The sequence below is a fragment of the Ceratina calcarata genome, unplaced genomic scaffold, assembly GCF_001652005.2.
Source record: "Ceratina calcarata isolate Rehan_Ccalc_2016 unplaced genomic scaffold, ASM165200v1 scaffold272.2, whole genome shotgun sequence".
Taxonomy (NCBI): Eukaryota; Metazoa; Arthropoda; class Insecta; order Hymenoptera; family Apidae; genus Ceratina; species Ceratina calcarata.
The window spans coordinates 123,298-137,523 of NW_017149416.1; the positions used below are offsets into that span (position 1 = coordinate 123,298).

Genomic DNA, 14,226 nt, shown 5'->3' on the forward strand with positions numbered 1-14,226 from the left:
AACGATCGTGCGAGACCCTCCTAAACTCTGTTCGACAGTTTCACAATAACAGACGTCGTGTAGAGAAACGCGGGTCGTCTCATATAAAGGTTTTTATTTCGTTAGTACGTACACATTTGCGCCAGCACAAAAAAGGATCGTATTATATAAAACGAGAACAATGCTGTTTCCTTTTCCGAGACTAGACACATGTAGGGTATGGATTCTCAGGGACGTTTCTCGCCGTGTTCATCGATCAAACGAGGACACGTGGCCGCGGCCACCGTGAAATCGTCGACGACCTTGAGATCCAACATCAAAGAACGTTCGCGTTGCCGGGTTCGATTATTCAGAAACGCGTCGACCGACCGTTCCCAATTCGTGCACCTTTGCTTTTCCGTTTCTGTTTTACTTCACAAATTCCTCGCCTCTCTCACGTCGGCTTATTTTCGTTTAATTCTAAATGGAACATCCAATGCCGGAATCGCAGCGGAACACAAACGGGTCAACGCACAACCGTGAAGAGTCTACGAATTCGGTTATACGCGTTTATGGTATTTACAAGGGCAGTGTTAGAAGTATTCGAGTTACGCTAATAAAAGGCAGCCACTGACTCTTCAAGGTCCTTCCTCTGCAAGCGGAATAAGTCGAAACACGTTCTCCCTTTTTTACCTAAACTGTTTCAACGTACGCTTGTACGCGAGTATCAACCGACCTCTTCGTATTCCTTTCTTTAAGTTCCACGCAATAATAGATACACTGAAAGACGATCGTAAATTATCAACTAAAATGGTATCGAGAGTTAGAGACGTATATTACAGTTGTTAGTGACGCTTAATTGATCGGTATCGCGTACCGATATCTGCGAAGCTTAAGTACACATTAAAAATGCATAAAAATATAACGTGAATCGTTTTATGTTTAAAATGTCTCTCTAAAACGAAATGAACAGTATGAATGCTCGTCTCTTTATACTGGACAATAAAGCTTAAAAATATAAAAACAATCGTCTCGATTTTCTAAAAGCTACGTAAAACCACGTATTACACTTATTTTGCACGGATTAAAGAACTTTCTCATTAGTCAAAACGTAACAGTGTACGTATACCGTATATTTTTATCATTGCCCCATGATTTGTCCCTAACTGCGTTCTACAAAAATAGTTTATATTCTCTTTTGCAGTCACGGAATTTTTGTATCTCCATCGTCTTTACTCTTCGTCGAGTCCTCTTATCATTACGAAACGTTAACATATGAAACGTAAACGTCCTCTTAGATTGTGTTTTGCGTGTAAACGAACGCACCAATTTTGTTTCCTCTACGTAATATACGATATTTAGCTGTACGATTACGATTTTCCCTCGTTTACAGATTTCTCAGTCAAATGTTACGATCGGGCCGCTAATAAGATATAAATTTCCACGTTCCGAAGCGACAGGCAACGTTCACTACTTGAAAAACAATCTTGTAAATTGGATATTATTTAACTAAGTACTTTACGTCATCTTCACGCTCTTCTCCGACTTGTCTGCGATCTACACTAATTATTAACGCGAAGCTCGGACGAAGAGTCGCGAAACATATTCTCATCGCGTCCATTGAAATTTCTCGTAAAAACACAGTGTCGTATTCGTATGCATGTGATTCGCGGGAGAATTTTCCATTTTTTAAGAAACGTTTAGCGTCGACGTATAGTAAAAATCCGAAATTCGTTGATCAAGCGTAAACGCGACCGATCCTCCAGTTCCTATCATGCTCTTTTACGCCGTCCATCGTCTCGAAGAATCGATACAAATAACCGCTAGAACAATTTTAGTCGGTTTTTATATGTAAAAAAGAAAATCCCGGACGTCTCCTTCCGTGGCCGATCTACGATCGAGATCAGAGCTTGATCTCTAGACCCGTAAATGGAGATCAGATCCCAACTATCGTCAGGTAGGTTTCGCATCGTCCGACGATTCGCTGAAGAACCGCCTTCAGGAACGAATGGAAGACGTGGTCGAAGACGTCGACGCGCAACGATTCAGCTTGCTGTCGATTATAATCTCGTCGCCGTTCCGGATGTTGTACCGATAGAGCTGCTTGTTCGGGTACAGCATCTCCTCTGGTCCGTACTGCGCCTTCATCACCTTGAACACGGGCGAAGATCGATGATGAGACAAAGGATCGCGGATGCGCGGATGCATGTTAATTTACGTCTCCGTAGTTACATGGAAATTTAATGGGACATTCGCGAGTCGGGACACGGGACAAGGGAGAGGAACCTTAAGTCATAATTTCTTCGTTTTTATGAGGTCTTTCGAGGAACCAAACGTTCTGGAAATAAGAGAGAAGACGTGATAACAAAGATAGTTGACAGGGCTGCTGACCTGATCCACGTAAAATAGTCTCATCCTGTTCGCCGGGATTTTCACCATTGTTTCCAGTTTGGTTTTCAACTCGAAAACTGTTCTGTACACGTCTATGGATCGCACCTACAAGCATCGACATGCGTACATATAAATATGTATGTGTGATCGCGGTAGGAGTCACACGATTTTGCGACACCTCTTTGTATTTCGTCCGTCTTACTGAACAACTGGACGATATGAAACTGGAGAGACCGGATATTTCGGAATTTAATTATTCGTGCAATTCGTCGATGAGAGATATAAATTTACCTCGATCAGGTCCCCGTAAGTGAACGTCACCTTGACCCTCTTCTCGGGAGTCAGATCGACGTGTACCAGAGGATCCAGCTTTCCGTGAATAGCCACCAGCTCGGAGTACCTGAAAACGGAGACGGAACAGGGTCAAGCGGAGGTTCGTTCCACTGGCGACAACGATGACCATGAAACCAGAATAGCTTTATGGGTTCTAGTTCAAACCAGAATAGTGATGATGAAAAGGGAACGGGTACCGAAGATGGAAACAGGAATTGAATAATAAATATTGAAGCGGATCGAAGATTATGCACTGTGAAACGCAGAAAATAAAAAATCGAAGGAAGAGAATAGAAAAGGAAAAACGGGAAGCGAGGAACGAAAACAAAACTAGAAGAAGTGTCGCGTCATCGTGAGAAACTGTTCACCTTTCGGGTCTGTCTGCTTCCGGTTTGTCCATGTAGTATCTTATAAAGGCTCTCTCGGCGTCCTCGCGTTCCTGGGAGGATATCACTCCACCGCCGTTCAACGTCTCGACGTTTGGCAGTCGGGCGATTAAAAGTTGTCGCCTCTCGTGTTCCGTATACTCTCGAGGACTCTGTGATTATTCGAATCTCTATTATGATCGAAATGCCGTTCCCTAGATTTTATTTTCATTATAATGGATACGGGATGAGAAATAAAACTTGAACAGATTATAACGGACAATCGTTCTACGATTTCCTTTTTGAAAATTACAGCATTGCAAATCGTCTAGCGAACGAAGGAATCTTGTTTTTAATGTTATGCCCGTTCAGACCGGTTGACTCAGTGCCAGCATTTACTTCGGTACAGCTAAAACCAACTAGACCGAAGTGGCGCATACTAGATCAAGCTGTCGTAACAGTTTCGCGTTCTCACTGATTCTTCATTCGTTTCCTTCGATCGGTCTTGAGTTTCAACGTAGCGAACGTTTTAAGGCAACAGAAAGTTTACCTCGAAAAGAGGGCATCCCTGAATCCTGAGAGATTTCAGCGCTGGAAACCTGGCCAGTCTCTCGATGTCGTCCCATGTGGACAAGAGGGTACCGTTCACGTTCAGGAACCTAAGTTTTCTGAAAGGATCGTGGGAGGACCTAATGGTCGTGCCGCTAGACTCAGACTCGGACTCCGACCTGTCGTAATTCACCTTTCCCTCGGCGAATATTCTGTTCCCTTTTTCATCGACCGACGTGTTCTCCTCGGCATCCAGATTGTTCATGTTCGCATTGTCTTGGCTCACGTGATCCTCCGACTCCGTCGTCTTCGGGCAGGTTTCCGTCTCGTTCGAGTTCCTGTTGTCCTCGAGGCCCAACGACCTTATCGGGCACTCGGCTAACACGAGGCTCTCCAGATTCGGGAACATGTAACCGAGCTTCGAGATCTCGTTCCACACCTCGACGGGGTTCCCAGTGAAATGAAGCTTTTTCACGGATAAGTTTCTGTTCTCCGGCTTCTGATGATCCACGTCCACCGTTTTGTACTCATTCAACGACAGATGAAGCTCTTCCAAGTTACGGAGCAGACGTATCAGGCCTTGTACCGTCGACCAAGTGACTCTGGTACCGTTCAGTACTAAATTCTTCAGCAGATCGTAACTACCGTGTTTCACTTCGAGCACCTCGGCCAGACAATTGAAGCTGAGGTTCACGAACTTGATCTTCGGCATGTGTTGGAGTATACCGAAAACCTCGGCCCATTGAGACAGCTTATTCTGCGCGAGGTCGAGCTCCTCGACGTTCTTGCATTTATTACGGAGTTTCTCGGCATCGTTGCCGGCCGACTCGATGTCGCAGTCCTGCAGCACGAGCAGCGCGGGTACCGTATGACGGGGTGATTTCTTCGGTATGAAAATGCTGACCGAGAGGGCGGCCTTCGGCGAGCTCGTCTCTGTCTCCTCGTCCGTGAGGGAGCAGTCGGTCGTTGAACCGCCGTACTTCAGCTCCAGCGCTTCCAGCAACGACGGCATACTTACTGCATTCTGAAACCGTCCATCGATACCCTTAAGCTATTTTATTACCCTACATTTCGACAAATATGACACATCCATCAATGAATCGATCAAATTTTTATATTTCTCATTATCAAATACTAATTATTAATTATTAAACGTCAACAATTAACATTATCGAGCTAACTTCTAAAGAGGAGACAAAGAGGAATCAACCGGGCGAGGATAAGACGGCTTTTGTCATCCAGAAAAGGAAGAAGGGAAAAAGGGAAGAAAGAAAGTTAAGGAGCAGCCGTGGATAGGAAAAAAACCAGTGGATAGTCGAGGCCGGCGTCAGACACAGGGATATCTGGTCTGACCATATCCGCTAAGGTCGCAGCATTCTCTTTTCGCACGACGGAAAACCGGTACTGGTTCCCTTGTCATCACTGGGAAATGAACCCGCGACCGAATGAGCTTCGCCCACGCGAATTCTCTATTTACTCTTATTCCCGCTTGCCCGAACGATCGTCCTCGATACGACGTACTCGTTCTCATCGTGTCTATCAATTTTATACTCTATTAACGCGCAGTGGCGAGTTGAATGACGCGAGAGTTCATCCGGTATCTAATCTGCTCAGACTTTTACCAAACACACGGCTTTCATCAAGTACAGACTACGATTGCCCCTCGGAAAGCTCCGTCGAGATACGTACTGTCCTAATGTCAAATCAATTAGTTAACGCGTCACGCGATAGCGTGGAGGCAAGAATGGAATGCGGCAGTTCTCATTGGAAAAGTCCGGGGGAAAAAGGAATTAAAAGCGTATACACGGGTGCAATGAACCGCGACGAGGACGATTACAGAATATCGCGAGCACGAGGGACGGTAGGAGGAAAAAACGTTGCGTGAATTTGGCGAAGGTTCCACGTACCGGCCGAAAGAAAGACGCGTCTATGGGAGGCTCGCTTGGAGACGAGCCAGTCCGCGTTCTTCCTATTTTACATGTAACATTTTCAGTCGCGTTTCATGCGTCTCGTATCGCACCTTTCCGTCGCATCACCATTGCATCATAAATCGAATAAGAAATCATACGATAAATCATGAGTTGTTTTAATAAAATAATGTTTAGGGACGCTCGAGTTCAAATAGAATAATTTCAATGAGTCTTTATCAGCTAAATTGAATATACGCAACGATGGTACAATAGAAGCGTACGCGCAGTTTTCCAACGGCAATCCTACAACGTTTAGCTGGCGAACGCACTCGATAAAAAAAGATCATCGTTGACCAGGTTGCGGCGGAAGGGTATGAAACGCGACGGTTTCATCCCCGTGGAAAATCGGACGGGGAGACAAAGGTCCGCGCGATCCGCTCGGCAATGAACCGACATAATAGTCATTGTTGCATTATACTCCTCGGGTTCCCCTACGTAATCGCAATATCGGTTCAACGGCCATGCGAAATTAACTTTCTCCGGTACGGGTCTGGCATCGAGAAGCCCGCTAGAATCGCCGTGCCGTGTTACTGCATAGTAAGCCAGACTAGCGACGTGCTCGAGCCGCTTCAAAATCGATCCGACGAGTTTCTCAATCTCGGCCAGTCGACTCGATTAATAGATTTGGAAGGAAACAAACGAAGAGGCTCGAGTATAATTGCCTGTATCAGCTCAATCATCAGTTATAATGACGTCCATCAATTAACATATGCAAAACCGAGTCGAATGAATTCCCTGTTATTAGAACGTATTATAAATTGATACGTGGATAGGAGATTAAATAAAAATTGCTCGCAGTACATCTTACTTTCAATTAAGGTTGTATGAACTCTTAAATAAAAACTTTGAATAAAACACTGTACAAAATTTTACAAGTTTTGCGGGCCTATTAAAAAAATTATTGCATCTTGAATTCTTATGCCGAATGACAGAATTTTTATTTCAATATATAAAAATTCAAAAAACATAGATGCAATGCATTTTATTATATGTTTTAAACTTTTGACAGAAATCTTATGGCTATATACAACCTTAACCGTTGGATAAGCCATCGGTTGGGTACATTGGCTATCGGATTTCATTTAGGTTTAATAATTACCGATCAGTTTAAAACTTGTGAACGCGGTAAGAGAAAATCTTGAATATGTTCAAGTGGGCAGGTTTTAAAAGCGAATTCTCGGTGGATCTCGACTCGCCATCACTGGTGGTGAAATTAGTGAACGGATAGCGGACGAGGGACGGTGGTTCCTTTCCGGGTCGACGGAAACGTAGGACGGGAGTAATTCATCTGGAAGTCTGGAAAATGTTAAAAGCGTATGTAAACGTTGATAAGCTCGAGATAGCAGTGGGAAGAACGGTCCTCGACGAAAGTTATACAATGTTCGGTTACGTCACGTGGTTGCGATGTTTGTTAACCGATCTAATATCGGAACGGAATAACAATGGTAAGCGCGAACACTATGCATGCGCTTACTTTCTCCTCGGCCGATGATTTTACGTGCGAACTGTTCATGAGATCAACTGTACGATCGGGAGGAAACCGATCCAGTTAGGAACTTCTAGATCTAGCAGATGGTTCATCAGACGTTCGATATTTCAATCTCAAATCGATCGTTTCATCTACTCGGTCGTCAATGCCACGGTCAAAAACTCAAGGTATTAAAAAAAAATAGTAAAAAGTTAAAAGGAATACAAAATTAAAAAATTCAAGACTAATAGGTTACGGATTGTCATTAAGAAAACTGTTCCAAAATTCATTTGCATGAAAAGAGCATACTTCACTAACTTGTCCTTCTAACTTCGATATTTAACGAGTTACGTATGATTATTTGGCATTTTATTGATGTTGGCAAAATTCGACCATCCCAGCGTCGAAACGGCAAACTTTTGGAAAAAATTTCGTTTTTCCTCAATAACTCCTAAACCCTTGGAGATACGGGAAAATTGCATAGGACCTTTCTTGTAGAGAACGATGAGATCTACAATTCCTGTATAAAAGTTTTTTGCTAGCTTCAATAGTTTACGAGTTATTAACGAAAAACGAAAAAACAGTTTTTTTGCAAATAACTCGTTAACTATTGGCGCTAGCAAGAAACTTTTATACAGAAATTGTAGATCTCGTCGTCCTCTACAAGAAAAGTCCTATACAATTTTCCCATATATCCAACGGTTTGGAAGTTATTGGCAAAAAACGAAAATTTGGAAGAAATTGAAGGGATACCCCTTGGAAAAATCTCGGAAAAATCGAAAATTTGTTGTTGTTGTTTATTATTAGCAATGGTCTTCCGACGTCTGATTTTATTTTAAAAAATGCGTTTGTAAAGTGCATAAACTTTTGGGATTGACTGTATAGCCAATACATCCTTAATTAATACTTGCTGAATGTCTAGACCGTCGATGTTCAAGCAGGCATCGAGCATCTACGATTAACTTTAGCTTTATTATATCAGTCGCTAAATTGAGTAACCTTCGGTCATTCCGTTTTATCGTCGAAACGGCGATTGATAATTGCAGACACGTGCCGCGATTAATCGATTTAACAGGATAGAGGAAACTGTTGGGAAACGTTGTCCTAAGTATGCACGTATATCATTGTGTACGCAGGGTAGACAGATTTACTACGCGCGTATAGGTGCACACTTAGTTAAGTTATGAGCGCGTGGCTGATACATCTATACGCGTGCATAATGCTCTCGGGTCGTGAGCAGAACGAACGGCAACCTTGGGTAACCGAGTAATATTCCGAGAGGCGGGAGAGCATTTGCGCAGCACACGCCAGACCGGACTTTCGTCGATATTTCCATCTACCAGTTTCATGTTTGCTCATCGTATACAAAGACCAAGCAGATCCCATCGTCGCCGATCTTCTCGATCACCCTGGGAATCGTAGCGAACGCGGTTCTCCTTACGCGATAAGAAATTCACGCGAACCGTTTTAAAAAGAATGATTACAGGCTCGTTTGATTTCGCCGCGGGTTAGAAAGTATCGTTTATCCGTTTTTGTTATTTCCTGGTATTTGATCGAAAATCACCGCAGGAAAATTATAGTAGGAACGTGTACCCCCTTCACCCGGGCTCTCCTGCCTTCTGTTCTACGATAACTTTCTAAGCTACGTAAGAGGAACGATGCAATTATTTATTATTGCATCGAACGAGTCGAGGTATCGGTCGAGCGATCGCTCTGACACGTGGACATTTGATTGTCGATACCATTTATCGCAAAGCAATGCCACCTCTCTCGCCTGAGACCGCTCGTTTTAGGACGGACGCGTGAAACAGAATTGCTCTCCGAGTGACCCAGTATTTACTCGACAGACTCTGCTTGACGTTTCGTAACCGTTATACACCGGGAGCGTATATTTAGTATGTGTATTTAGTTTCGCCGCATGCGTTAATAAGTACAATCCCCGATTTTGCTTCCCTTTCTCCGGCAGAACTCAGATGCATGTATCAAGCGAACGTGCCTCAATATTTCTTACGTGTATTTCGAATACATACACTTCGTGAAACTCCGTGCGTGATCTACCTATTGTTCGTTCGTTTCTCGGTTTTTAAGAGCAGTATGTCTCGCATCGGTGAACGGCGATTATGTATCGACACATCGACACGTGTGTGTGAAAGCTGAAAAGTACATGGGACCGTTCGCCACGCAAACGGTCTCGTCGGTACCGCGTGGCCTCTCCCTTCCGTACTATCGACGGCGACGATACACGGATCAGCGATTTAACACGATTACACTAACAACAGTTTCTCCCGATCTCTACGATCGAACCGTTTCGCAAATCGATCGATCGTTACCCTGGAACGTAGAGCTGTGTTTCTCCCCGGAAACTCTGGTCTCGTTGTACGCAGCGTTGGTACTATTTTGAAAATCAATCTCGTTACGCAAACCGTGCTTGTCGAGCGAACCTCGTTCAGAAGAAAAAAGAGCAACTATTGCTCGTTACGTAGAGAAATCACTTTCCTCGGAACGAGAACAATATACGAGATTCCCCGCTTGTTACAGAACGTTCGACAATGTGACTCAAACAGACTTGTTCGTATTACTCTCCGAGTTTGTTTAGAATCTGAAAAACCATATAAACTTTGATTCATTAGAATCACAGTTTCATATTTTAGAATAACGTATGAAGCCGTTCATTTAGAAGCTCATGATGAAATAATCACGCTTACCGAGCACATTGCCTATTCATTTATTTGTACTACTATTTTCGGTACCGAATTGCACCTACTGTACACAATTGAAAGCGCTACTGCCGGATTCGACTTTTAAACATTCCACGTAAACCGAATAAATGAATGACTCGCTAGTAAAATATTTATCACGACGATAGGAAAACTGGATGGAACGTCGCATCGCATGGTCTATCTAATATGATTTCGTAATGCAAATTAAAAATAGTTAACCGCAATTCCCAAGGGGAATTAGGAATTATTAAATGGACGGTGTGCAATTTCTATCCGAGACGATAATTGATCACTTTTGCACTTTCGGTTTAACGTGTTACTGTTTCCTTTCGATTGTGCTGGCCTTGGAGTTAGTGGACATGGAACGACGCAATTCTGATGATTCGTTTCTTTGTTCAGGTTTCTTTTACGTTGTATCATCGCGTCTGATTGTCTATTTACTTGCTAAATACCTCCTACGAAAACTTAACGAACATCTATTACTACGTATGAGACAGATTTATGTACGAACAATACAAACTACGCGCAAACGACACCTATAATCTATCAGCAATGAACTGCTGCTAGTGCTGTCGATAAGCCAGGTAACAATGCATATCGCGAATTCTTAAAAACCAGTTTTAGATTGAGGGACGCTATAAAGATAGAGAATCCCGTTTCGAGACAACCGCAACGATGACAGTAAATAGGTATAACAATACGTAGCAGCTGTCAAAACGCGCTACTTAGAAGGATAGACTATCGTTCGCGCACAGCTGATAGATATTATGTAAGTAAAAGACGTTGAAAATCGAAGTCTGCTCTATCATCGAGTGACCGTGCACGTCGAATTGTTTCCAAAGAAACAGATCGATTCGGTATTAAAACGTACGCATTCTACCTGCTCCTTTCTAAATCGCACCTCTGACACAAGGGCAACGTACGTGTCTCAATGAACAACGATTCAACGTTCGTACGTGTCATAAGGCAAAGCTGATGACAGCAAATGCTGTGGTCGATGCGTAGAATATTTCGAGATAATATGAGAACAGGGAACCGTCCGTTCTATGTCGAAAGTTAAATGGATCGATCGAGCGCAAGTTTGGAAGGATTGAACGGTAGCAAAATTAAGACGATGTACAAGAATATCGCGAGGGAATCGGGTCAAGGATCGCGGCGTTGCGTCCGGATGTCAGACGCGACGATAGGTCGTACGTAATCCGAAAGAATACCTTCGTAAGTCTGTATGTTACTCACTGCTTTCTCGTCGTTTCTCGCTTCGGTCCTCCGATGTCTCTCGAGTGTCCGGTGTTCAACGATCGGCGAACCTCCCTGGAATACCTTGGTCGGACTAGCACTTGCGATTTTTCTCCGCTACTATGAAGCGAGATCGGTTTTGTTGATTGGTCAAAAAAAGGGGTTAGAAAATGAAGTGGTGTCGCCAACGGACACACGAACGTGTCCCGCTCGCCGTCCACCGTTGAACTGATTTCCCGACTCCTTTGTTTAGTAAACAGAAACAGCTGAGCCGCGCTGCCAGTTACGGCGGTGGTGGGCAGTGGTGGCGGGAGCTCGATCCACTCTTCTCGCGATGCAAGATCGACTGGTGCGCATTCGTGTGTCTTCGTTCACGATCACGTGGCCTCGTATACTCGGCCAATAGACAAATTTTATAAAACAGTACCGTATACTACAAAGCTAAATCTACACTAAATAAATATCTAAAGATTGCATCACGGATACAGCTGACAATATTTAATTCTAATGTCGCAATGTTTTACGCGACATCGTATATGCGAGAGCGTTAATTGTAAGACCCGATAAGAATATCAATATCAAGGAACACGAGTTGTATTTATACAGAAAATTAGATTTACAGTTTACTGCGTCTTGTAATACAAAATTAAACATTAATATTTTATTTCTATTAAGTATTCTTCACAATTTCTTTGAAGATACATTTCACGTAGTTCTATGTTAAGTATAAAGGTATCTGTTGAGTATGATAGGAATTATCACATTTCTTGTAAGATAAGTTATAGACGTTTGAGATATCATATCTAAAAGTTTTTATTCCTTGTAAAACGAGTGATGAGATCGAGAGCCCATTTGGGCTGATCGGCAGGAACCATATGTCCGGCATTTCTCACCAACACGTCCGTCAAGTTATCCACGGTCTTTGAATAGCCAGCTAATTCGTTGTCGACGTACCATTTCTTTCTCTTAGCTGTTTTATATTTATCAGCACCAGACCATTTCAGCTTTTGCAAATAATTCTCCGTCAAGGGGTATGCGACAATAATGTCCAGCTGTCCATTGTATATGAGAACTCTGTAGTGCTGCGTCAGATCTGATATAAGAATTGCCAAAGACTGCATGACGTCAGCTTTCAGATGTTCTTCGACTTTGGTAGATTCAACGTTGAACGTGCAATTGCCGACGTGTATAGCTTTCCTAGCGTCTGCTCTTTGAAGCCACTCCACCATGTAGTCGGATTCGTTTGTATCTTGAGTATGCAAATAGTTGAAGTAATACTTGAACCCAGTTAAATTTGCGAACAACGACGGATACCCGTTCAGATCACCGTCCAGTAGATCATCGAACAGATTGAAGGCTTCGATATACTTTTTCTCTTTGATCAAATTTCTGCCCTTCTCTTCGTATTGATGAAACAAGTCTCTCCCGTTCAAATCGAGTATACCTAATTGATACAAATAATCACCATACAGCAATTGATTCTCTGGGTCAGTGAGTCCATTTCCAATTGCTAAACCCTTTAAATTGATCTTCGTCTTCGCTTTGATATTATAATCTTTGATAGCGTGAGACACGGCAGGCACGTATTTTCCAGCATAGGATTCGCCAGTGACGAAAAACTCGTTTGATTGAAGTTCAGGGAACAATTGGAAGAATTGAACTAATGCCGTATGAACGTCCCTTCCCACGTCTGTCTCGTTGATCGCATAGCCCTTTTCATCTTCAGTAAAACTGAATCCAGTTCCAACTGGATTATCAATATACAAGACATTGTGAGACTTGGTCCATGAGTATGTACGCATTGCCAGTGTTTTATTCACAGTTACGTAGAACGGGCCATTCTCCATGAACAAACCATACATTGATGAAGCTCCAGGACCACCTTGTAGCCATAATACTACGGGGTCAGTCTTCGGATTATGCTGTATAAAAAAAAAGAACGATAAGTCTATCTCATTCCTAACTGAGATCTCATCGTAAAGTAAAGAAGTCATTAGGCAAAGGGATAAATTACGAAACGACGGGCATGAGAAACGAGTCTAAACAAATGACTTACCACAGCTGGGAAAAACCAAAAGAACATGTTCGAATTGTACGCTTTGTTCACAGTTAAATAACCGGCATAACTGTTGACATCGTTCATTTCTTTGTGCTGTACGGCGGCTTTGATACGAGCCTCGTCTATTTTTCCGCTTTCGATGAGGGGTGTCAAGAAAAGCGGCGAACCAACATCCCCATCGCTAAGGGGAAAATTCTTAGGTTTTGGATAAACATTTGTAAATCCTCTCGCGACTGATACGAGGATTAATATTTGCAAAGATAACACAAGCTTCTTCATCGCACTCCAGGTTTCTCGCCCCCTTTTTATCGAAAGGATCCTATGACACTAACTGCGACCGAATTGTACGTTCCAAGGTCAGCACGAGACGACGAGACTGTACGAGATCAGGGCGCAATTGTTGATTGCTATGGATTGCTACGATGATTCAATAGAAAATAAATCTTTATATATGCCGGCGCTTCGGGGCTGCCAACGTGACGAATACAAATAAGCTCAAACGAATTAGCGGCATATTTGAACGTGCGAATGTTCTTCAAATATCGCATATGTCGTAGGTTCGCATTGTTTATTTAATTTACAGCTACGTAGAGTGTAAAGTCCTTCTGAACAACTCATAAATTAATTATTTATTAATTTTATCACATTTATTTAATCTTGTTCATTTAAAACAATATATGTAACATTCACATTAATTAACATTATATATAGTTCGATTAATTTCCTAATTAGTATTGAAAAAATGCACAGTATGATGAACATATACAATATCGTTTTATAACTTGTACAAAATATGTTTTTATTAAAACTATAGACATATATTCAAATAATAGATAACAGTGCATGAGAATTATTACAAGGGGAACAGCGTAATTTCGAATTATATGCGTGTATGTATATCTATACATATATAATAGTAATGTGTAATAACATACATACAGATACTCGTAGGATGTGATTTACTTGAATTCTTTCGCACAGCTAAAAATCCTTCAAAGAATTCTATTATATCCTTAATCTCAATTTGTTAATATTGAACACTTAAAAAGGCACAATTAATTTCAATAGTACAAAAATATCAAAACTCAAATATACACAGAAAATATTACTTATCCTCTAAAAAATTATTACCAATAAATACGTTCCAAATCATTAGATTTTCGTACAGTTTCAATAC

General features: G+C 42.2%; 2 protein-coding genes across 3 annotated transcripts; both read right to left on the minus strand.

The window, feature by feature from the left end:
• Positions 1-77: 77 nt before the first annotated feature.
• mlt (tubulin folding cofactor E like protein mlt) lies at positions 78-11,423 on the minus strand. 2 transcript variants are annotated; one of them, XM_018022130.2, is made up of 6 exons: positions 10,991-11,406; positions 3,598-4,620; positions 3,051-3,220; positions 2,641-2,749; positions 2,350-2,454; positions 78-2,109 (listed from the first exon to the last, which is right to left on the minus strand). In XM_018022130.2, the coding sequence occupies exons 2-6, from the start codon at positions 4,606-4,608 to the stop codon at positions 1,957-1,959; spliced, it is 1,548 nt and encodes a 515-aa protein (XP_017877619.1). In that variant the 5' UTR covers positions 4,609-4,620; positions 10,991-11,406; the 3' UTR covers positions 78-1,956. The 2 variants fall into 2 exon arrangements, with proteins under 2 accessions (XP_017877619.1, XP_017877620.1); XM_018022131.2 differs by lacking the exon at positions 2,350-2,454 and having other exon boundaries at positions 10,991-11,423.
• Positions 11,424-11,600: 177 nt separating this feature from the next.
• Positions 11,601-13,470, minus strand: LOC108623549 (venom serine carboxypeptidase). The gene is made up of 2 exons (XM_018022124.2): positions 13,047-13,470; positions 11,601-12,912 (listed from the first exon to the last, which is right to left on the minus strand). The coding sequence occupies exons 1-2, from the start codon at positions 13,326-13,328 to the stop codon at positions 11,794-11,796; spliced, it is 1,401 nt and encodes a 466-aa protein (XP_017877613.1). The 5' UTR covers positions 13,329-13,470; the 3' UTR covers positions 11,601-11,793.
• Positions 13,471-14,226: the final 756 nt, after the last annotated feature.

Coding starts and splice junctions, on each gene's coding strand:
- mlt (XM_018022130.2), bottom strand. CDS start 4,608: ATGCCGTCGTTGCTGGAAGCGCTGGAGCTGAAGTACGGCGGTTCAACG. Junction 2,750..3,050: donor GAAGCAGACAGACCCGAAAG/GTGAACAGTTTC, acceptor CTCCGTTTTCAG/GTACTCCGAGCTGGTGGCTA. Junction 2,110..2,349: donor GACTATTTTACGTGGATCAG/GTCAGCAGCCCT, acceptor CCCGTGTTCAAG/GTGATGAAGGCGCAGTACGG.
- LOC108623549 (XM_018022124.2), bottom strand. CDS start 13,328: ATGAAGAAGCTTGTGTTATCTTTGCAAATATTAATCCTCGTATCAGTC. Junction 12,913..13,046: donor TTTGGTTTTTCCCAGCTGTG/GTAAGTCATTTG, acceptor TTTTTTATACAG/CATAATCCGAAGACTGACCC.